Source organism: Ictidomys tridecemlineatus, chromosome 6, assembly GCF_052094955.1.
Source record: "Ictidomys tridecemlineatus isolate mIctTri1 chromosome 6, mIctTri1.hap1, whole genome shotgun sequence".
NCBI classification, from domain to species: Eukaryota; Metazoa; Chordata; class Mammalia; order Rodentia; family Sciuridae; genus Ictidomys; species Ictidomys tridecemlineatus.
Window position 1 is genome coordinate 64631328 of NC_135482.1, and position 23587 is coordinate 64654914.

Sequence of the window (23587 nt, forward strand, 5' to 3'; positions counted from 1 at the left end):
ACTGATTATCGACGAGGGATTTTCTTTTTCATTTGTCCCGTGGTAAGAGTGAAAACACATATGTGGTGATACAGGACAGGGAACGCATTACCACATCCACTGAAGCCCCTTCCCCAACTCGTACTCTTTCTGGAAAAAAACAATGCTTTATTGGGTGGTCAAGTGGCCTGATAGAAAACCTCAGATTCACAATTGACTATGGACTGAACAGAAGTAGGCAAAGGTATTGGAAGCTGTCTTTGCTGCACCATAACCTCCTCAAGGGCAGCTCTGGATTCACACAGTACCCAGACGTGGGCCCAGCCAGACCTGGGATGACTGCCTGCACTTTTCTGGCCTGATACAGGCAGCTGTGCCCTACACTTGGTAAGTCTGAATTCTCAAATTTTAGGAGCCAAGAGGAGCCTGACTCCCTAGTTTGTTGGGAGGATTAACATGAAGCTGGCCAGAATCACAATGTGCCAGGTGCTGCCACACAGGAAGCGGAGACCACTGTTGGACACAGGAGCCTCTCAGCCCTCAGGGACTATTTATAGCTAGGGGAACTGCTGCTGACCTGTGACATTCCCCTGCAGCCACCCAGTCCTGGAACAAGGCCAGTGCAAAGCATACTCCTCTCCCTCCCCCTCCTGTTCTTCCCTTACCCCAGGGCACAGGGTGGTTTTTATTTTCTTCTTCCTCCTTGAATTTCCCAACTGAAGTGCTGATATGGTCAGTGCCTCATGAGGAGGCTTTCACTGGAGGAAGGAGAGCTGGCTTTGGAATATCAAGAACCCACCAGCATGGGAACCTTGTTTAGCCTTTGGGCCAATCTGACCCCAGGCTTCTAGATGCCTCGTGCTGGCTAGCTGTCCTGGCTGCTCTGGGGCAGCTGAGAAAGAACTACAGGATTGAGGAGGAGGAGGAGGAGGAGAGGGTAGAGGCAGGGATGTTCTCTGGAGAGATAAACAGCAGGAGGGACCCAGATGACACCTCCCCCAGCTAGAGCTCTTGACAGGGAGGCTGGGCAAATACAAAGGTCACAAAAAGCCAGAGCCCAGTGATCTGAGCTGGCTATGAAAAGGTATAGCTCTGTCAGCAGATTTAAGTTCCTGCTCCCCAAAGAGGGTTCTGGCAGTTAGGGCCAGTGAGGGAAAGCTTGGAAAGGTCACACAAGGTGGGGAGGAGCTGGCAAAGATCTAGGACCCAGGAAGTCCCTGGGGCTAGTAGCAAGTCCCAGGGCCAGAGATGCCAGCATGAAGCAACTCTTGTGCCAGGGCAGCCTAAGGGAGGGGGAAGAGGGATGACCAGAGGTTTCTGAGGATGTAGTTGTTGCTAGGAGAAGCTAGAAAGGGGTTGCTTGAGATCTTTGTATTTTGTTAACAAATACCGAGATCTGTTGATGCTGTGTGGGGCCTGGCAGAGGTCAGCCAAAGGATCTATGGCACCTATATCAGTTCAAACACCCAGACCCCTCCCTGGCAGCCCTTGCCTCATCCCTCCTATGCTAAGGTACTTCTTTAGCCACTTAATTCGGCTTGGGGGCAGGTTCCTGGTCTGTGTGAGGCAACAACTGGCAGCCCTTGCCCTGACACACTCTCCTCCCACCCTCCCCCGTACACATTCCTAGAGCAGGCAGCACTGAGACTTGATTCTGTGCCTCCCAGAAGACAAGGAGAAAGCTCCACATCTGCAGAAGGACAGGGCAGCTCCATTTCTGGCAAGAGGCTCTAGGCTTCAGGCAGTTAGGATCTCCAGGTGCGTAGCTGACCCACTGCCTTTTGTCTTCCAGTGAAAAGCTGAGAAAACTGCTTGGTGAGGAGTCCTGGAGATCCTGGTAACCAGGTGCCCCAACTTCTACTTGTGTCAAATGGGAAAAAGGAGCTGCCTGTTCTGGGTCTTCGCCCCATTCACATGTGTTCTGGATGATTCTGCAGGCAGCGGATAAATTCACCCACTGGCTGGCCCTCATAGCATACCTTGTAGACAGCCATGAACAGGGGGAACCTAGAGTTGTGGGGAAAGGCAAGGCTTAGTCTCCCACTCTTCACCCTTCCTCCCCCACTCAACATTCACTGCCTAACCTGCACTCCTCTACCCTTCCGCCTCAGAGCTCAGGCTGACTCTGGCTCTGAATTTCTACCTGCTGAGTATCTGAACTCCCCAGCCCTGCGTTATAGGGTCAGGTTACTACCTGCCCTGCTCTGTTTCATATTGAACTTGTCTACATGCTTCCTTGGCTTTAAGTGATTTCCCCCCATCCCCCACCTCTCTGAGCTTCAGTGTCCTCTACTGTAAAATGGGGATAATATGACAAGTAGTAAAAATATGAGAGTTTTTCCCGCCTTTGACACTAGGGCTTGAACTCAGGGCTGTTTTTACCACGGAACTACATCTCCAGTCCTTTTTATTTTTTATTTTGAGACAGGATCTTGCTAAGTTGCTGAGGGTCTCAATAAGTTGTTGAAGCTAGCCTTGAACTTACAGTCCTCCTGCCTCAGTCTCCCTGGCTGCTGGGATTAAAGGCATGCACCATAGTGCCCAGCCAAAGTAGTTAAAGATATGATTATATACATGAAGATTTGATATGCATTATGTGAAGGTGTCAATAAATGCCATTTTCCTTCTTGTCCTCCCCTCCCATCACCTTTACCCAAAGCCATGAACTGTGCTGATCCTATTTCATTTTCTCTTTTTCTATGATTATTTCCCAGGCCAACTGAACTCTGTTCTGCTCAACCCACTGTCTATGCTCCCTGGAAAGGAGAATCTTGAAGCAGAACCCATTCTCAATCAATACCAAGGATGCGATGCAGAGGACAGAGGGCTGATGGGGAGTTGGACAAAGAGGTGAGACAATCAGATGAGCTTATTCCTGCCCCAGGGCTCTAACCCTTAAAGCAGAGGACAAGGAAGAAAGGATAAAAAAAGGAGGCTATTCAGAGAGGTCCAAGTAATGAAGTATAAAAGAGCACTAGACCAGAATGAACTCCAAGGCCGTGAACTGGCTGGGGAGAATAGGTAGTCCAGATTTTAACCTTGAAACAGAAGGTTAGGGTTCCTTCTCTATCCACTTCACAGACAGTGCAAAGTTCAAGAAGGTGGTTCAAGAACAGGGACCGCTCTTGGCTTGTGGCTCCCTCAGCCAGGAAGGCTATATAGCACACTTACTTGTCAACCAGGCCCTTATGCTGGAGGATGCTGTGTAGCTCTCGGGCTGTCTGGGGCCCCTGCAGCTTCTGCCCATTCAGCATCTCTTTCTCAAGCTGTTCAATGGACTGTAAAGAAAACAGGCCACATGTATGGAGGTGGGAGAGCAGGTCATCCATATGGAAAGTTGGGCTCAAATGGGCTGTGGGGTTATACGGGGGAAAAACGGGTAGGAATGTCTACAACAATATTAATGTTTGTGCTCAGGAGCTGCCAGCTAAGTGCTTCTACCTTGATGCCAGCAGGGACCACCCTCTATTCCCCCTGTTCCCAGGGCCCACCTTTCCAGTGCGAGCAAAGGCCTCAGCCACCTTGCGGTTCCGCCCTCCGTAGCAGGTAGTGATGAGGTCAGCAACGCCACAACTCTCCAAGAAGGTGGCAGATGACACTGGGCCTTGGCAGAAGAGCTTAGCAAAGGCAATCATCTCCATGAGCCCCAGCCGGATCACTGCTGCCTTGGTGTTGTCTCCAAAGCCTAGCCCATCACAGAAGCCAGCCCCAACAGCCACTATATTCTTTGGGGAGTAGAAGGCATGAGTGAGGAAGGACACCTTCCAGTGGCCCATCTGGAGCCCTCAGCACCTGCCTCATGCTCCCCACATTAGCTATAACACACCCACCAAGTAAATGAAGGAAGAATAAGGGTTCCTGAACCATGTCCACGTTCTGGTTTTCCTACTTGCTACACCTTTTTTTTCCAGTACCAGTGATTGAACTCAGAGGTGCTGAACTAGTGAGCTGCATTTCAGACAGGGTCTCACTGAGTCACTTAGTGCCTGGCCATTGCTGGCTTTGAACTTTGATCTTCCTGTCTCAGCCTCCTGAGCTGCTAGGATTACAGGTGTGGGCCACTGCTCCCGGCCTACTAATTTTTTTTTTTTTTAAGACAGGTTCTGGCTAAATTGCTGAGACTGACCTCAAATTTATAATCCTCCTGCCTCAGCCTCCAGAGTTACTGGAATTACAGGCATGAGCCACCCCACCTGGTCCACTTGCTGTACCTCTTAGCCCCACCCCATGTTACATCCCTGAAGACATTTTCTGAAAGCCATTTTTTCTCCAGGGGACCCTTTCATCCATGACCATTCTTTTCTATTCCATAGTCATATACATAGTTGTTGATTCATAGTTATTGCTTTTTTTTTTTTTTTTGATACTAGGGATTGAACTCAGGGTCTCACATGTGCTAGACAAGTATTCTACCACTGAGCTACATCCCCAAACCTTTTTTTTTTTATTTTTTAATATTATTTTGAGGTAGGATCTTACTATATTGCTGAGGCTGCTCTTGGATTTGTGATCCTCCTGCCTCAGTCTCCCAAGTCGCCGCTGGTATTACAGGCATGCAGCTCCTTGTTTAGTTAGGATCTCTTGTCTCCCATTGGCTTGGGCATCTCTTCTTCCCCTTGGACCACCCCCTGCAGCCTGTCCCACAAGGGGCTCTCTGGAGAAAGGAAGAGGGCTCCATAGCCTGATGGTGAAAATCAGCAGGCCTGAGTGCCCCTGGTTTTACTTCTGCAGTTCCTCCTATGTATGTGAGATTTGGTGGGGAAAGGGAACAGCTGCCTATGAGTGAGATCTAGAATACTGGCAGTCTTTTAGAGCTAAGCTGGGCCTTCCTTTGGAACCTTCTTCCCATCTCAGTAGTTACTTCTGTGCCCCTCTCACCTTTAAGGCCCCACAGATCTCTACTGTGTCAACCTCTTGTACCACTGTGATACGGAAATTGGGTGTCTGCATGAGCTCTTTCAGAAGCTGTCCTTGGACTGGGTCCTTGCAGCCTAAAATGAGGAGAGAGCAAGACTTTCAGAGGGGGCTCATTTTTGGTTTTGTTTTTTGAGACAAGGTGTCACTATGTTGCTCAGGCTGACCTCAGACTCCTGGGCTCAAGTGATCCTCTTGCCACAGCCTCCCAAGTAGCTGGGACTGCTGGCATGTGCCACCACACCCAGGGAGGGGAGGACTCTTGACTATTCTTTCCACACCTGTCTGAGGCAGGATCTGCAACCCCTTCCCTGGGGGTGTCCCAACCCTCCCTCACCTCTTATGTATCTTCCTTTTCCTGCCTGGTAGAAAGAGATGGCTAAGGGACTGGCAGGGAATTTGGGGAGAGGAAGCACTAGAGCTTTGTGATGCATGGGTTGGGGAAGGCTCTCACCAATGGTAGTCTCACAGAACTTCTCATCAGCCACCTCGTTGGCAATGTTGGCCCCCATCAGCACGCTCATGGGGATGTCAAGGCGTTCCCCAATCACTTCAGAGATGAGCTTCAGCCCATTGGGGCCCTCGTCTACCCCCTGGGCACAGGATGAAGCTCAGACCAGCTGCCCTTGATAAACCATTTGAGGGCTTTCCACCCAGAAATCCTACCCCTTACAAATACACTGTTTATCAGTGTACCTCCCCACCAGTCCTGCCCCATTCCAATACAGTTTGCTGTGAGGAAGGTAGACAGTGGTGAAAAACCAATTCATCAGAAAAGCCCTTCCATGCACCTTCAATAACCTACCTCTCCAAGGCAATGTTTCTCCTCTAAATCCCTAAATACCTCCCTCCTTTACTGTCCCGAACCAACTGCTAGCCCAGTCACTGCTCCAAACCAGCTCCCTTGCATACTCCTCAATCCTCCCCACTTCTCATATCCTTGAAGCATCCCTTTATCCCTAAGGCTTCTGCCTCCAAATGAATCCTTATCTACTTCCCAGCTTTCCTTCAGCTGTAACTCACTACTTTCTTAATCCTCTCCAAAGCCAACTCCTCTCTTCTCTCTGGGAACTTTTGGCTTACTTCTGCCATTTTCTTTTCTACTTGCTTCATCCACCTTGAACCCCACAATAGTTAGCTGCACGCCCCCATCCACATGAAGGTGTCCCTGGCACCTTAATAAGAGACATGCCAATGGCGTTGGCCTTCAGGTGGCCCTTGAGCTGGTCGCAGATCTTGCCGATGAACTGGTGGGGCACCACAAAGATGAGGATGTCAGCATCTGCTGCAGCCTGGACCACATCTGGTATAGCCACCTGTGGGGTAACCAGGTGGGTGCTTGTGGGTTTGGCAGACCACTGCTAGCCCCCAGGGAACTCTATTCAGCAGTCTAGGAGCCAGAGTGAGACTAAGAAGAGGGAGAACAAAGAGTAGTTTGGGACTGAATCTGGGAGGATTGAACTTAGGAAAATCCAACCTTCACTGCCCCTCTGCTTCAGCTGACCTGGATTTCTGGAACTCTCCCCCCAGCACGCTCCTGGCCCTTGGCTATGGGACTGTGAGGGAGGCCAAAGGCAGCCTGGGCTTGGCAGGAGGAGAAGCCAAGTAAGATTTCATCATCCTGGGGCCCCAACCGGGAAGAGAGAGCCCTTTTCCTCTCTTGCTCCCCCATTTCCAGGTGGGGAAGAGAGCTATATCAATTTGACCAAAGACCAAAAGTCCAAGGAGCAGCTTCCAAATCTGCTAATAATCCAGTGAATGAGTAACAGGATTAGAGCCTGAGGCAGGCACTGCTGGGACCCTAAATCTGGGAGTCTGAGAACCAGTCTTTGGTTGTCATGGAAACCAACTTAGGCACCTCTTCCCTGACTCTTCCCCCTGGAATCCTGTAAGAAAGAGGAACTGTGCAAATTCTCCTCAATCCCAGAAAGTGCCCAGGGAACAGTTTGGAGTCTACATGGGAGTGCCCTGTGCCCACAGAAGCCCTTCTGAGACACTTTTCAAGTCCAACTTGTACCTGAAGTGTTCTCTTTCAGCAGGAGGCTCCTGTAGATAAAATCTGGGCACTGACCATCTGGACTTCCTCCCTTCCTTGCAGGAGGTTGAGGCTTACCACGTTTGGGGGCAGCTTGTGCCCTGGCAGGTATTTGACATTCTCATGCTGAGTGTTGATGATCTCTGTCAGCTTTCTGCCCCCAACATCTTCCTCAAACACCCACATGGTCACCCGGGCGTCAAAGTGTGCTAGCTGGGCAGCATTCGCGCCCACAATCTTGGCAATGGCTGAGCCCCTGGGGGTTTAGGGAAAGTACAGGAAAGTGAGGAGTGGGGTGTGAGGGAGGAAACAGCGCAGGAGATGGGGTAACACCTACCCACTACAGGGCCTTATAGCAGCACTCCAGATTATTTTTTTCATCACCCCCCACCCCACTCCTATGACAAGTGAGTCTCTTGTGACCTGGCAATAAAGGAGACTCAAGTCAGTCTCACACTTTGCTGCTGGAGAAGAGGAGCAGCCTTCTGGTTCCACTCCCCAAACCCAAGCAGCTCTTCAGGCAGAGAAGGGAGCATTCTGTTCACTTCCATTGATGAACAGGTGTAACTGCCCAGGCAGGCACAGCCTGGGAGGTGGGTCATCTGTCATGTGCATGTAGGCAATGAGGACAGCAGCAGGGGACGAACAGGAACCAGATAAATTTTCCAACCACTTTGCCTCCTGCCCACCCAGCTTCCTTCCTTAAGCCCTCTCTTCTTGGGGGAAGCCACCCTTCCCCCATGGTCCTTGACAGCCACTTACCAGTTGCCAGAGCCTACAATGCAGACTTTCTTGCTGGCCATGGTGTCACTTCTCTGCCCAAGCAGTGCCGGCTCAGAGCATTTAACTCCGCTACCACGCATGGGTGCAGCCAAGCCCCGCCTCCAGGGGTGGCTGAGAAGCTGGCGCCCAGGGAGATAGAGAGTCTGACAGAACCAGGGAAAGGGTAGAGACAGGTGGGGGGGAATGGCAATGGGGCAGAGGCCAGGCTGGTTTTCCTCTTGGCTTTGCAGATGACATTGCTCGCGAATTTCTTTGGCCCCAGCCCACTTTTCCACCCCCTTTGCAATGGTCTCATTTTGAGTTCTGTCAAGAAATTGCCCAGATAAGGACAAAGTGATTGTCCCCCCTCACTCCCTTCTTTTCCCAGCACTGAAATAAATTGTATTTAGCCCTAGTAGCAGATTTGAGAATGTTTTCTTTTCAAAGGTAGGAAAAGAACCTAACCCCCACTCCCAGCACATACCCTCCTAGGACCAGAGTTGCTCTAGTTTTATCCTCAAGCAACCCTACAGTAGCTCTATTGCAGGGATATGAGGGGGTTGGTGAATGTGGGTCCACTTCTAAGGATGAAACCACATATAAGTAAGGGCCTGCTTTCTTTGAGGGCAACCCAAAGTGTACACTGCTTTTGAGATCAAGGCTTTGAGATTGCTACAATTTCTCCTCTTGGGTTTTCAAGTACCACATTAGGGGCTTCTGCAGGTTAATACATAGTTTGCAGAGACCAGAAATGGAGAGGGAGATGTGACCTGGAGCACCAGTTTCCAAAACTCAGGAATAGCTGGAGTTTTTTGGTCTCAGATGCTGTGAAAGAAAGCAGGTATCACTGGGGGACAGAGAGAATGGCAGGAATACCTTCAGCAGTTCAGGTTCTACATTACCCACAGCCATCTGTTTGACCAAGAGGAGGAGGAGCTCCAGTTTCCAGGCTTGTCTAGAGAGTGGAGCAAGAGGCTCCTAACCCTCCAATCTCTGCACCTTGGCCTAGAGGGCAGACGACACTGTGTGCTCACATGCTGACCTCCTGGCTTGGCAGAATGCTCAGTGGGAGTTGCCAAACCTCTAGGCTGCCACTGGTTAGTGACAGTAATAAGCTGTGGGCTAGAGGGGAGTCTGGGTGAAACTAGTGGGTAAGGGTAAGTGGGCAGGAGGTCAAGAGTGTGGGTTGTCCAGGGATAGCCCAGTAAGAGCCTGCTATATTCACTTATGAACAGGGAGTTCCTATAAGGGGAACATACAAGAAATCGGTAGGGGTTGTCTTCCTTAAAACAAAGTTAGGCCCAATACAGGGCTAGCCTCCCACAGACCACTCGTTCATTGCATTGGCACTGAGAAGAAGGTACCAGTGCCAGGCTGCCAGCTGGGAGCACTGATTATGGGTGATGAAAAAGATGTTTCTGTCCCTGGCACACATTAGGAACTCCAAAAGAATGGACATTTATGCATAAAAATAATCCCCTTGTTTTTGCCTAAATGCTTCATTTCTCATTTTGCCCCTATTAACATTTTAGGTAGTGTGGAGACAAAGAATTTGTTCATTTACATAGGAATAAAGAGGGTGCCAAGATTCAGAAATGGCTTGTCACAGGAAGCTATCTGTATCACTAGAGCTCTTTTCCTGAGCACCAACTGTGGATTATTTGCTTGAAATTAATGATTCATCAGCCATTCATTACACATGTAATTAGCCTGGGTAAAAACAGATGCCATTTCAATGTCCTTGACATCAATTTTCTCCACTCTGTTATCACCCCCACAACTCCTCTGCTTTCCCTATCAAGTCTGAGAAACGTCAAGTTCCAGATTAGGAACAGTCATTATCTTTGGTGGGTCTCACTTAACACAAGCGATGCTGGAGTATTCCCATCCATAGAGGCAAAGGATTTTTTTTTTTTAACTGCAACTTTAGATGCAGTTACACTCATCCAATGTTCTACTCCCTCTTCTTTAACAGTAGCAGAGGAAAGCAGCGAGCCACCAAGTGGGGAGCAGGAAGAACTGCAAAATTTCATGGTCTTGCTAATGAGGACTCCTACAGTTTGCAAGCTGCCCATCTATACTGTGTATGGAACTGGGGATTGGACTAGGGGAGCAGGGAGAGGCTTTACTGCTGAGCTACATCCTAAGCCCTTTTTGAGACAGGGTATCACTAAATTGCCCAGGCTGTCCTTAAACTTACAATCCCCTGCCTCAGCAGCTAAAGTAGCTGGGATCACAGGTGTACCCTGGCTTGTTACACTTGTAAAGTTAATGCACTTCCATGCCAATCTTAAGAACTGATAGCTCACTCTGGGGCTCCAGTAGAAAGAGAACAGCTCAGGAAATAAAAATGTCTGCTGCTGCCCAGGCCTTGGTGCTGCAGAAAGAAATGGAACCTCTAAAGGAATTTCTGTCAAACCTAACACACTACAGTATCTAAGGACTCCAGCCAGGAAGTGGCCTGAGGAGCCAGAGGGTCAAGAGAAAAGATGGCAGTGCCACTCACCTATTAGTACATAATAAACAGGGGAACTGAAGCCAGGACTCTAAAGATCCAGTGGTAAAGCCCAACAACCCCAAGCAGCAACTTGCCTTCTTGGTCTCTGGGTCACCAGCCTCTCAGGTGAGACCAAGCCCACCAGGGAAAAACCTCATTTTCCTTAGAATCCCAGTGCCTGGCATCATAGCTGGCACATAGCAGGTGCTCAATAAATATCTGTCAAATACATTGACATTGTGAGCAGGGCTGATGGTGGTGAAGAACAAAGAGCTTAGAAGAAGCTCTCCCACAGGAGGCAGGGGACTCACCCTTCAGAAGATTCTTTTATTAAAACTGGGTGACATCCATAAGGGGACAGTACAAAAAAAATTTTGGTCCATGAAAAAAACATAATAATTCAGTTAATAAAAACAGTTATCTTCAGTAGGGACACTGTATAGGAGTGCTGAACTTCCTCCTCATGGTTCCAGCCAGGAGCCAGGCCAGGGCTCAGCTGCCCCAGGGTTGTCCAGTGTCACTGTGGGGAGAACCTTTTGAAGGAGGGATGGGAATATGGCAGGAAGGGGAAGATGGGGAGAAAACTCTGCTGTCCCCAGTGTAGAACAGGCAGGGACAAGGGACAAGGGGATATGCTCGCAGGAGCCTGAGGAGGGGTGGGGAAGCAGGGGCTTTGTCAGTTTTGTGGGTTCAGAGCCCATTCTGGCAGAATTCCCCTCTGTGCCCAGCTGTCTCCCACCCTGCTGTGTTTTTCTGCGAGCCTGGGATATGCTAACTCGGGGGGTGATACAACCTGGAAGAAGAATCTGAGGCTCTCCTGGAAAGATGCAAAACCATCTCAGTTCCAAGGGGCCAAGATCACAAGGTCCTGCTGCTACCTGAGGGGTCTGAAGCTTTGAGGGCAAGGGCTGGGGAGTCACAATCCTGTGAGGCAGGGAGAGGGAAGAGTCACAAACCCAAATCAGAGCTGTTCTCCAGCCCTAGGCGCTTTCACTCCTTGGTACCCTAGAAGTCACCAATAAGTATCAACTGGGCAGATGAGGGACAGGAAGACAGGGATAGCCTAGGGCTTTACCCGTTTGATTTTAGGCCTATTTCTCCATTAAAGGAGTGGGCAAGGGAGAGTGAATGAATAAATCACTCTTCCAAGCAACAGCAGGAAGGAACAGCCTCTGCTGGCAATGACAGTACCCTAGGTTAGATCCCTGGGGCTCTGACAGGAAAAGGCAAGATTCCCCCACCCAAATGCCATGGGTTAGGGCAGATATGAAGGAATCCTACAAAGGGCAGCTATAAGGAGTGTGCAGGAGGGAGCAATAGTTCAAGAACAAATTCCAATACTGATGTAAGAAGACCCCTACTAAGGAGTCAGAGAAGCACTGAGACAGCAGAGGACTGGGGACTGACCTGGGGCTCAGTGGAGCCCAAGAGCCAGGGTTCCTTTAGTGCTAGAGGGCAACAAGTGAAGGGAGAGTTTGCTCCAAACCTGTGGAGGGAAGGAAGGAAATTGGATTCTGTTATTAGGAGGGCCAAAATAAACTAGCTTATAGAGCGCCCCAAGGCCTGAGTCTTGGAGGAGGGGCTACAACTCCCAACTCCTGGGTCTCTGAAGGGCAGGATCAGTGTAGCTGGTCCCATTAAAGACCATCTGGCCTTAGGCCCAGTCCATTCAGAGCACTGATTACCACTACAGGTTCTCTCTCTACCACTATCTAGAGGTCCTATGTAGACCAGGGGAGGATAGAGGCACATAGGAACTGTGGGGCAAAGGGAAGCTGAGGGGTGGGAAGGGATGGGGTGGGAGAAGAGGATAAGAGGTGTCTTGTGAGACAGAAATGTGAGACCCTCTTCATTCTGGTGTTGTCCTTGAACCAACAGCATCCCCTGAAAGGCCCCAAGCAAGACCAAGGCAGGTGCTATGAGGCAGGCAGCACAGCACAAATAACTGGAGCAGCCAAATCAGGACTGTCAGAGAAGCCCTATGTATTCCGGATTCCCAGGGCTTGCTCTAATTCTTGTCGTCTCTGCTGCACCTAAGGAGAAAAGAGTGGAAAATGAGACAGTTGATCAGAAATTGGTACCTAAAATCACTGACCCCATCGGAGGTACATACCCCTTGTTTTTTGGTCAATTTCCCAGTGCATCTCAAGCACCTACCTTGGAGTAAAAGTATCGGCACACGGCCTCCTGAGCCCAAGGCTGGAAATAGAACTCAGCTCGGCGCTCCTCCTCTGGGTTACCCACCACATCAGTCATGGTCTAAGCGAAAGGCAGGGGAAAGGAGAGAAGAGACTTGCTTTCTGCCTTTATACCTCCTACTGGTCCAACTGTATCCTCCCAAAAGATGCTGAAATCCTAATCCCCCAGTGCCTGTGAATGTGACCTCATTTGGAAATAGGGTCTCTGCAGATGATCAAGTTAAGATGAGGTCATTAGGTTGGCCCTAATCCAATATGACTGGTATCCTTACAAAGGGGAAATGTGGACATAGAGACAAAACAGGTACAGAAGGAAGATGATGTGAAGACACAGAGAAAACCAGCTATAACCCCAGGGATGCCTGAGGCCACCAGAAACTAGGAGGCCTGAAACACATTCTCCTTACGGCCTTCAGAAGGAACCAACCTTCTTGATCTTGATCTCAGACTTTCAGCCTCCACAACTGTGAGTTTTCTGTTGTTTGAGCACCCAGTTTGTGTTAGTTTGCTGTTGTAGTCCCAATGAACTAATGTAACACCTAGTAGCCTCCTGTTATCCACAAGTCATTGCCTTGTCTAAAAACCTGCCTGGTGCTCTTTCCCCCTGCTCCTCTGTGCATTCCTTCCTAACTCTAGTCACAGCAGTGGCAGGCTGGGTGAAAACTTAGGTGGATTTCACACACTCTATGTCCGTGCCTATCTTCTTGCCTTAGTGTTCTCCTCTCTGAGAAATATCTTCAAGTCCCAAATTTTCCATGAAGCCTTACCCAGTGACTCTAGCCTTATTTTGAATTATTTTACTGGTGAGTTCTGATAATGTACTATATGGCATACTATTTTTAATCATATTAGCTTTGTTTTTCCAAATAAAATGTACGTTGCAGAAATCAGGTCTTCCATTTTGCATCCCTGACAATATGAAGCACAATGACAGCACTGAATAAATACTAAATTGACACTCAGTGTCCCTACTCAAATGAAAATGGGATATACTGAAGAAAAATCGGCTCCTCAATTCTCCCTGATCCTTTACTAAGTTCTTTACCTTGAGGTCCCGGCACTGGGACTGAAGCCAATCATTGATGAAACCCTGAGGGTCTCTGGCAAAGCTCAGCATGAACTCCCGCTGGGTCTTCAGCTGGTTGATAGTTTCTATTGTTTCGTGGATCTGAAATGAAGGACGCACATGCAATTTTCACACTACAGAAACACAAAGTTAGATGGCAGACAGTGCATGAAGTCTCTGTATGTCACTTTCAATCTAGGCACAGGGTTCTGCTGCCCAGAGCTAGGATGCTGTGTGAAGCTCCCACTGATTTTGGCCCTCAGCATTCTTTGCACTTGTTTGTCTCTGTGTATTCTAAGTAAGGGGAAGTTTTCCTTTTAGTCTCCTCAGTTGCCCAGCACTACATGGTGAATACTTCATCCACATCACTGACAGGGTCATGAGTTCCTGCTTTGCAGTGCAGGGTCCGTTTTCTAAACTACAAACAATTCAAATGTTTTCTTGACATCTCAAGATACTTCAAACTCAACATTCCCAAAACTAAATCCAGTACCCTTTCCCTAATGCCTATTCCTCTTCTTGCCAATCGTAGTAAATACTATTGTCCACCTATGCCAGAAACTTAGAATAGAATCATCATTGTTCCTCCTTCTCTCTCACCTCCATCCAAACAGTGGTCAAATCCCTTAATTCTTGTGACACCTCTCAAAATCAATTTACTTATTTCCATCTTCACTGTCTGTAACTTCAGTTTAGGGCTTTGACATTATCTTCCATGGATTACTATAACAGCTGTCTAGCTGGGCTTCTTGCTTCCACATCTTCCCCCTTCTAATCTCCACCTTCCAGCCAGTGATCATTCTAAATGCAAATAGCAACAGTGCATCCACCAGTAAAAACTTCTTACCAGGCTAATCCCTTACTTTACCTACAGGATGGAATATAAACTAGTGTTATCTGCCTAAAAACCTTGTGACAAAGGGCCTAGGAATGGGGCTCAGTGGTAGAGGGCTCGCCTAGCATGTCCAAGGTGCTGGGTTTGATCCGCAGCACCCCAAAAAATAAATAAATAAAATAAAGTATTTAAAAAACAAACAAACAAACAAAAAAAAAACCTTGTGATAAGGCTCCAACTTCCCCATCTAGCTTCCTTTTCCCAAATATCCCATCCTCTGGCACCTGTGATGTATCTAACACACCAGAGAAGGAGGAACAATGATGATTCTATTCTAAGTTTCTGTCATAGGTGGACAATAGTATTTACCAGTGTGTACCACTTCTTTTTGTGTGTTTGTGTGTGGTTCTGGGATTGAACTCAGCCCTCACACATGGTAGGCAAGTGCTCTATACCACTGAGGTATACTCCTAACCCAGTTTGTAATTTTTTTTTTTTTTGGTGGTACTAATGACTGATGCTACCAGACCTTTTTATTTTGAGACAGGGTCTTGCTAAGTTGCAGAGGCTGGCTTTGAACTTGCAATTCTTCCACCTGAGCCTCTGAGTTGCTGGGTTTACAGTTGTACACCACTATGCCTGGCCAATGTTAAACACTGTCTCATTTCATTCTCAGAGTACCTTTATAAAAATGGGTATTATGGTCTCTATTTCACAGATCAGAAACTGAGGCTCAACACTTTAAAAGTATAGCCTGAGGCAGAACTCATGTGAGTCTGGCTCTAGGCAGTACCAAGCACAGTACCTGACAAATACTGGGTATCCATTTATTTTGATTTAAAAACAAGAAATAAAAGGCAGTCAAAAAAGAAAAAGAAAAAAAAGCAGTCTAGAAGCTGTGATAGGGAAGTGGTAACACCCAAATTAACTAGGGCAGAAACCCTACCTTGTTGTCTAGAGTAGCAATCTCCTGTTGACTAGCAGTGGACAGCAGGAAAGAATTCATCTGAGTCTTCAAGGTATCATCCACTTCCACATCAATGTCATAACAAGCTGTCTTTTTCTGATCATTTGGATCAACACTGGGAAGGAAACCAAAGGGATCTGGTAAAGGGCTTATCTCCCGATAACTAAATACAGTGTCAAAATGATGGCCCAGGGATGAAGGGAAAGGGTGTTCTCTGCAAAAGGGCCCAAGAACTTTTGGGTGCAACAGAAATATTCTGTATCCTCATTGAAGTGGTAGCCATGTGGTATATACATCTACCATATGTCTTCAAACTGTTTTTTGTTTTTTTTTTAAGATGTTGATAGACCTTTATTTATATGTGGTGCTGAGAATCAACCCAGTGCCTCACACATGCCAGGCAAACTCTCTGCCACTGAGCCACAACCCAGCTCCCTTCAAACTGTACTTTAAGTGTATATAATTTATTATATACGAATTCTATCTCAATGAGGTTAATTTTTTTTAAGAGTCAATGATAAAAATTTAAATAGTACAAAATGTATCCAGTGAAAAGTAAGTTCCTTCCTCTCTAGAGGAAACCACTGCTATAGAATTTTATTTATCTTTTCCCCTTTTAAACTAAAATTAAGCCAGGGTGTGGTGGTATACGCCTGTGATCTCAGCAACTAGGGAGGCCAAGGCAGGAGGATCACAACTTTAAAGCCAACTTAACAAGACCCAATCTCAAAATAAAGGGGGGGGAGGAGTGCTGAGGATACAGCTCAGATGTTAAACACACCTGGGTTCAATCTCCTGTACCCCAGTATCAAGAAAAACAAAAATAAACACTGGGTAAGGTACATGTCTTTAATCCCAGCAGAAGACTAAGGCAGGGAGATCCCAAGTCCAAGGCCAACCTTAGCAACTCATCAAGGCCCTAGCAACCTAGTAAGACCCTGTCTCAAGTCTTAACTTGTTTTTCCCAGTACTGCTACCTCCCTCCCTCCCTCTCCCTCTCCCTCTCTCTCTCTCTCTTTCTCTCTCTCTCTCTCTCTCTCTCTCTCTCTCACACACACACACACACACACACCTACACACACACACACGACCTAGGGCTAGGAATGTGGTTCAGTTTGTACAGTGTTTGCCTACAATGTGTGAAGTCCTGGGTTTGATCCCCAGCACCAAGGGGTGGGGGAGGAAAAGAAAAGAAAAATTGGCCTAACCTAAGCTCAGGAATCCAGACAATACCTTTCATGGACCCAACATATAGACTGTAGGAGTTACTACTCAATGAATGATAAATCGGGGCATAAGGAATGGCAGGCTTTTCCAGACTTAATATAAAGCAAAGAAAGGAGTGAAAAGGAACAATATCTAACTACAGGGACATGCTGCTTTGAGGAGAAAGTACCTTTCTTCACTCTCTATCTGCCTAGAGATGCCTTGCTCTCTATCTTCTGAACTAAAAAGCAAATAGAAGCAATGGAGTTAGTCTCAGATTGGAATGTCCCACCATTTAGACATGGCTGCTGATCCTTCACATCAGTGATCAGCTCATAAAAGTTTAACAATTAACCCTCCAAGGGGGCAGCAATACTACACTGATGTGTAGTTTTTGCTCAATTCCAGCCTCCAATATTCTGGAATGGGAAAAAGTTGTGCAACCAAAAATTATTATACAGTAGCATTTCCACCATATAGACACATCTTTTTTTTTTTTTTTTTGGTACCAGGGATTGAACCCAGGGGTGCTTAACCACTGAGCCACATCCAAAGCCCCTTTTATTTTTTATTTTGAGACAGGGTCTCCCCAAGTTGCATAGGATCTCATTAAGTTGCTGAGGCTGAATGTGAACTAGCAATCCTCCTGTCTCAGCTACCCAAGCCACTGGAATTACAGACATGTGCCACCATACCCAGCAAGACACAAGTAATCTCAAGAAAACAAATACTAGAAAAATGTAATAAAATAACCAGGAAACAGTAAATTTTGAGAATATATCACTCTCACTTTTAGTATGATAATTTAATTTTTATCTTATGTAACTTAAGTAGTAGCTATGTCTAACAACCTGCTTGTAAAAATCCTTGAAAAATCTGACAACTGGCTGTGCCAGCAGCACATACCACAGCCTCCCATGCATAGGCTTACCTGATGACGTGATTAATGATAATGGGTTCTGGTGGCATAAGCAAGGCATGCAGCCTTTGAGGGATCTCTGAAAACTTCATACGCTGAGACTCAAAGATCTGTGGGAAAAAGAAGCAGCTACAAATTTGCATTTTGAGTATAATTAGTGCTTGAGTAGATTCTAACAAAAGAATGGGTTCTTTAGGGGCTGGAGTTGTGGCTCAGTGGTAGACCACTCGCCTAGCACATTTGAGGCCCTGGGTTTGATCCTCAGCACCACATAAAAATAAACAAACATTTGTGTCCAATTACAACTAATAAATAAATAAATTTTTTTTCTTAAAAAAAGAATGAGTTCTTTACCTACCTGCTGGAGGTACTTGTCACAGATGACAAACTCCCGCTCATGAGGATCTTGGAGCTTATGTGTCTTAATATATTGCCATAGTGCTTGAATGATCACTGGACGAGTCTGGGTGTGAATGCCAAGGAGCCGAGCCAAACGAGGGTCTAATTTAAACTGAGGAGGCTGCACAGAATCAGATAAAGGCGATAAAACTAATGATTTGGGTCTATGTATACTTCAGGATTCTTAGTACAGAAGAACATTCAATCTAGTCAGAAAATATTGACAAAGTGTTTTCTTGAGGATAGGAAAATATAAGGAAGAACTCATGGTCTGGAGCTGTAGCTCAGTGGCAGAGCACTTGCCTTGCACGCGTGAGGCACTGGGTTCGGTCCTCAGCGCCACATAAAAATAAATAAAATACACACATTGTGTCCATCTACAATTAAAAAAATATTAAAAAAAAAAGAACTCATGACTAAGAACTATCTTCATACTAAAGTGACAAATTATTCACAAACAGACTTAAACCCTTAAAGTCAGACCACTAATGGAACATGACTATGAAAGTTGGACTCCCTCACACCTCCACAGAATACCTGATAATCCAGCATCAGTAGGACAGTACACCGTACATTCACATCTCCTGGTCGCTTCACCTGGAAGCCATCGGTCTCCTGGGTAGTGGCGGTCCTGTGCCACTACAGAGAGGAAGATGTCAGGGGGTGCTCTCCCAGAGGAAGAGCTAGGGTGGGAGGGAAGAGCTTCTGTAATGTCTGAACATTCATTCAACTCTGATTACTGAGGCTACTGAAGAAGAGCAATAACATGATGCATCTCTTAAAAACTGCATATGACTTTGTGATTATTGTCTGTATGTAAGGAGATCAACCTTTTAATCCTAAGTGTTTGGGATCACATTTAAATTAGCATGAATTTCTAGTGATAATTTTATCCACAAAAAGAACAGAAATATGTAGTTACTATTTACTGAATATTTATTATATGCAAAGTGTTCTAAGACATTTACCTGGATTGTCACTTAATTCCCAAACATCCATATGAGATAGGCACTAATACCTATTTTATAGATGAGAAAACTAATGCTTAGGAGAATGAAATAACTTGCTTAGGTCAAAGAGCCAGAAAGTGGTGGAGCTACAATTTGAGATCTAGTGTATCTGATTCTATATTTCACATTTTTAGACACTATACTCTACTTCTATAAAATTAGATTAAATAGATTTACAAATTTCTATTGATTCTATGACTTACTTCCCTTATTAGATGGTAAAGACCTTTCCATGTCTCTTAGTGGTTGAGGTTAAGGGGCTGCAGCTACACTGGCAAAGAAAGGAGCAAGTTAAGTTCACATGGAGTGCTGGACTCTCATTCTGGTTCTGATTGTATCCCAAAGAATATTATTGCTAACAGAGTCTTCAAAACACTGAGCTACTGGGCATTAAAATAAAGGATTTCTGGTGATTTGGATGTGAATCTAAGGGAACAGGAACCAAAAGGAAGCCCCATAACTATAAAGGTAACGAAGGCAAGTACTAATATCCTATTAGTCAACCCATTTAACTATAGTAACTACTATCATGAAAACATATGAATGGTGTGTGGTAACTAATGACTCACCAGTATTAATAAGCAAGATGCAGAGCAGAGATAGCCTGGCATGTAAACGAGGCCTCCATTAGAATTTCCCTTGAAGTGGGGACAGTGGCCAGGATAACATTAAAAAGGTGGGACAAGTTAGATTGCAAACTAAACACAGCTAGTGCCACCTGGAGGTCAGTTTACAAACTGCAATGACAGAACCATACACCTGGGGTTACCCTTTATTTTATACCTCCCCCTTACCCTAGAGGTTAAAGTTTGGCTCCCAAGTCCATCATACTCCAGTCATAAAGAGTCAAAATCTAGAAAGCAGAACTACTCACTTCTACCAGATGGTTGTCTGGCCCATACAAGTCTTTGTCCAATTCGATCACTAAGGACTTAAAAAAGGAAGAAAATTTCCTCTTTTGTTTTGTGGCATCATATTTGGACAAGGCTGACTAGAAGAAAAAGAAACGGTAATGTTAGAAAAGGCTAGAATAAATTTCCCACAACAATGTTTTTTAAAAAGAGTCCACAACAGCAATGGGAAAAAAAAAAAAACTAAAAAATGCCTTCTGAATATCTCTTAAGAGATGGCAAAGAATCTGTGGGTATTAAACAAGTCCTGGTAGCAACAGAACCCTGAAGAAGCAGCCTATTACATGGACAGGATCATTGACTTACCCACCTCATTTCCCTTTGGGAAATGAGGCAAGTTAAGCCAAACTTCTGCACATAACAAAGCAAGTTTGAATAGAAAATAGTCTGACTGTAGAGAGGAAATGAATCACAGGGAATAAGCAGCCAGAACAAAAACAGCTTTATTTGGACAGAACAACACAATCAGCAGATGGACTGGACCTATATAGAAGAGAAGACTCTACAACACTGAACCCTGGTTCTCCTGCAAAAATGCATTCAAATTAGCTTGCCTGCAAGCAGCTAAAAATAGAGAGCCAGAGAGTGTAAGGAATGAGAGAAAGGTGAGTTTCCCCAAAGAGCTGCTGGTGTGGGAAGTTTGGAGGCTATCATCTGTCACCTGATGTTCCCTGTGAAGCCACAAAGAGCCTGCTGGAGGAATCTATTACACTTAAACCAGGGGTATCTTCAGTGAAAATGGAGATACCACAATGGGAATCAAGGACCATAAGGACTCCAAGAGGAAACATGGCCTCAAATGCTAAGCACAAACTCACTTGACTTAAAAACAAAAACAAAAACAAACTAATCTTAAAATATTGTTAAATTCAAAGACCAGCAGCACCAGGAGAAAGGTACACAACAAATCAGATCCCAGGACAATATGATACCAGTGAGGGTCAATGCTGTGGAAGCAGATACAAAGGACTACTGTCTTTCTGTACAGGGAAAAGTCTCCCTCTCTCTGATGCTCCCAGCAGGAGCTATGAGCACCAGTTAGGCTTCGTGCTGATTGGACAACACTGCTCATTCCCAGCAGCTCCCACCCTGGATGCCGACCACAGTGGACCTTTAACTCACATCCTCCAGGAGCCGTCCTTCTACCCGAAGCTCCCAGGAAGCCACCGTCCCTTCCCCATCCTCGGCATCTGACTTAGCCGGATTGAAAGTGTTAGAAATGAAAATTCGCAGCTTCCGTTTTTGCTGAGGAAGGCAGAAACAGGATTGATGGTGGGGCTTCAGTGGTTTGATGTTAAAGACAAGGGTCTCCCCAAACCCCAAAATTAATCCTAACAGACTGGCTTACTGTCTACCCAGTCCCTCCAGTCGGTAGATGAAGATTCCATTTAAAAGAGAAGCACAAGCCACTGATCTAAGTACAAGTGCATACACCATGATGCCAGGTGGAGAGTCATGCAAGTTGCCAGGTTCCCAAGGTAGCAGAGCCATTACAGCAAAAACATGGACAGGGTATATTTCTAATGCAAGAGACATCAAAAGCCCCTCCCCCTTGGCTGTTCTTATGTTCCTAAATGCTCCTAATGAAATTCTTGGTTTGTAGGCGGAAGGGAAAGATGCAATTTAAATGCCAAGGAGAGCTGTGCTGTGCCTTTGATTTCTCATCTTAAGCCTGGTGAAGGTTCCCAAGTCCTCTCCTTTGGCTCTCTGCCTAATGCTGTCCTGTGTTACCTTGATGGGACGTTTCAAGGCCTCCTGGATATCTAGCCGTTTCCTCATGATAGTCTGGTCCAGTTTCCTTTCAAAAGCCAAAAGATCCATATAGGCCTGGGATTCTGGAACCAGTTCACGAATCTTAGAAACAGAAAAGATATATAATTGGGATCTAGAGCTGACCATCTCTATTCTCAGACTCACCACATCTTCAGGAAAATCTACAGCTTGGACTCACCCTTTGAGGTAGAATTTTGTCAGCCATCTTCTTTTTCTTTGCACTGTTTGGAATAAATACTGTTATCAGGTTGGAATAGAACTAGTCAGAACATGAAGATAAGCTGTCAGCACTTCCATTTATAATAAAGTAAGGGCCTGCAAAGTCTCAAATCAAAGAAAACCCTCTCCCCCGACACCATCAACTCCATCACCACCACAACCATGAGGCATTCTCAAGGATGAGCCCCCATAACAACATCTGATTTACCACTTCTACTCTTCCCTTCCTCCCTCCCCAAGTCATCTTACTTGTGGTTTCGATTTTGGACCGCCTGCTGTTGGACCTGCTGGATCTGCTGAGGTGCAGGTCTCTTGCGGGACTGGTCCATCCCTGACTGGGCCAGGCCAGGTCGGACAGAAGGGTTTCCCCCATAGCCAGGAGGTCCCATGGAAGGTCCCTGAGGTGTCATTCGGCTGCCTGGCAGCATACCTGGTCTCTACAAAAATAGAGAGAGAACCCAAAGATGTAATGGCTTCCCTAGCTAACCCCATAAAAAAAGTGGGGGACATCTGAGTTCTTTGAATGAAACAAGATAGGGAGGTTCCAGGTCAATGAGAGAAGAGTTCTCTGCCTCTTTGGAATATAGATATCTGGAGCTTCTTCTGTTCTAGTAGTGATTTCATAGAAAAACAGGACCCAAAAGCTAACATATCATATGATTATATTCAAATTATCCCCAGGTTATATTGGATCTGACTCTTCCCACATCTCCTCTAATTCCATATTTTCTCTGCTATCTCCTTAGGTGCTGACCTCAATTTGCAGCTAAACCTTGGGTTTTCCTGTGAGCACTGGAACTGCTCAAGCCCCTTTGCACTCCATAACCATGCCAAGTGCCACTTAACCCACCCTGGTTCTACACCGACTCCTCAAAGAAACAATGCCTCTGGGAGCAGGTGGGGATGCTAAACGCCTCTCCCTAACCCCCACCCGGGGCACAGAACCCCTCCCAAGGGAGTCCCTCCTACTTCTCCCCCACCCTTGTCACTCCCAGGGCCCCGCCCCCGGCCTGTGCGCCCCTCCTCCTGCCTCACTCACCGGATAGGCCGCTCCGGGCATCGGGGAGCGGTACAGCCCTTGACCCGGCGCCGGGCCCATTCGCACGGGAGGTCCTGGGGTTCCGCCCGGGCCCAGAGCAGCCGCCGCACCCGCCCCTCCGGAGGCTCCGGCACCGCCGCTCGGAGCCACAGACTGGAAACCCGCCCGGGCCGCCATCTTCCCGGAGCCGCCGCTGCAGCTGCACAAAGAACCGGAACCGGAACTCCCCCTGCCCCCCGCGCGCCCCCCAAGAGCCTGCCTGTTTGTGCGCCCGGCTGACCGGCGGGCATGGGAAGCTTGGGACAGCGAGACTGTAGGCTAGAGGGGGCGACTAGCGGAAAAGGCGTGCTGACCACTCCCTCCCGCCTTCAGGGTCCGGGAGGGAAAACCATAGAGAAGAACTGTAGGACAGAGAGGCGGCGCGAGCGGGCGCCACCAGGCCGACGGGAGGAAGCCTAGGCTCTGGGAAGGGACCACAGTCCCCGCCCCAGCCCCAACCCTGATTCCAGCCCTCTGAGTTTGGAGTATCGCATCATGTTTGTGCAGTACATTAAACTTTTCAAGGCGCGTTAATTATTTTTCGTTTCATTCTCGAACTTCTTTAACCCTGGGTGTGTGAGGAGCGGGGCACACTGTTTATTCCGTTTTACAAACGGGAAAGCTAAACTCAAAGGAGATAAGTGGCTTGGCAAAGACGTACCAGATAAATTGGCACTGATGGCAAATCCTAAATTACAAGTCTTCTGGTTCATAGCGCGGGACTTATTCCTCAGTAACTACCTCAGGTGGAAACTTCAACCTAAACCTTTAACCTAACCTGCTTCCAGATTTTAAGTTCCAGCTTATATTGAATTTTGG

At 46.8% G+C, this 23587-nt stretch overlaps 2 protein-coding genes and 1 long non-coding RNA gene across 19 annotated transcripts; 1 reads left to right on the top strand and 2 right to left on the bottom strand.

The window, feature by feature from the left end:
- Positions 1-126: 126 nt before the first annotated feature.
- On the bottom strand, positions 127-7821 carry Gpd1 (glycerol-3-phosphate dehydrogenase 1). The gene is made up of 8 exons (XM_005324935.5): positions 7691-7821; positions 7007-7184; positions 6069-6209; positions 5348-5486; positions 4858-4970; positions 3471-3704; positions 3151-3257; positions 127-1986 (listed from the first exon to the last, which is right to left on the bottom strand). Exons 1-8 carry the CDS (start codon positions 7789-7791, stop codon positions 1890-1892), a joined length of 1110 nt encoding a protein of 369 aa, XP_005324992.1. The 5' UTR covers positions 7792-7821; the 3' UTR covers positions 127-1889.
- On the top strand, positions 227-23302 carry LOC110598119 (uncharacterized). 5 transcript variants are annotated; one of them, XR_013422922.1, is made up of 5 exons: positions 227-366; positions 1772-1824; positions 2694-2829; positions 12066-12851; positions 22437-23302. It is a non-coding gene; the product is annotated as an uncharacterized LOC110598119 (long non-coding RNA). The 5 variants fall into 5 exon arrangements; XR_005731839.2 differs by lacking the exon at positions 22437-23302 and adding an exon at positions 9666-9774 and having other exon boundaries at positions 12066-13343; XR_005731840.2 differs by lacking the exon at positions 22437-23302 and adding an exon at positions 9669-9774 and having other exon boundaries at positions 12066-13343.
- On the bottom strand, positions 10501-22906 carry Smarcd1 (SWI/SNF related BAF chromatin remodeling complex subunit D1). 13 transcript variants are annotated; one of them, XR_013422920.1, is made up of 17 exons: positions 22730-22906; positions 21940-22127; positions 21650-21692; positions 21430-21552; positions 20821-20943; positions 19662-19778; positions 19357-19425; positions 18315-18416; positions 17737-17898; positions 17391-17488; positions 16650-16700; positions 15233-15368; positions 13431-13553; positions 12345-12446; positions 12032-12220; positions 11595-11673; positions 10501-11111 (listed from the first exon to the last, which is right to left on the bottom strand). XR_013422920.1 is itself a non-coding variant. In XM_078014709.1 (15 exons), exons 1-15 carry the CDS (start codon positions 22904-22906, stop codon positions 12167-12169), a joined length of 1668 nt encoding a protein of 555 aa, XP_077870835.1. In that variant the 3' UTR covers positions 10501-12166. The 13 variants fall into 13 exon arrangements, 10 of the variants coding, with proteins under 10 accessions (XP_077870835.1, XP_077870842.1, XP_077870843.1 ...); XR_013422919.1 differs by having other exon boundaries at positions 10501-11673; XR_013422918.1 differs by having other exon boundaries at positions 11595-12220.
- Positions 23303-23587: the final 285 nt, after the last annotated feature.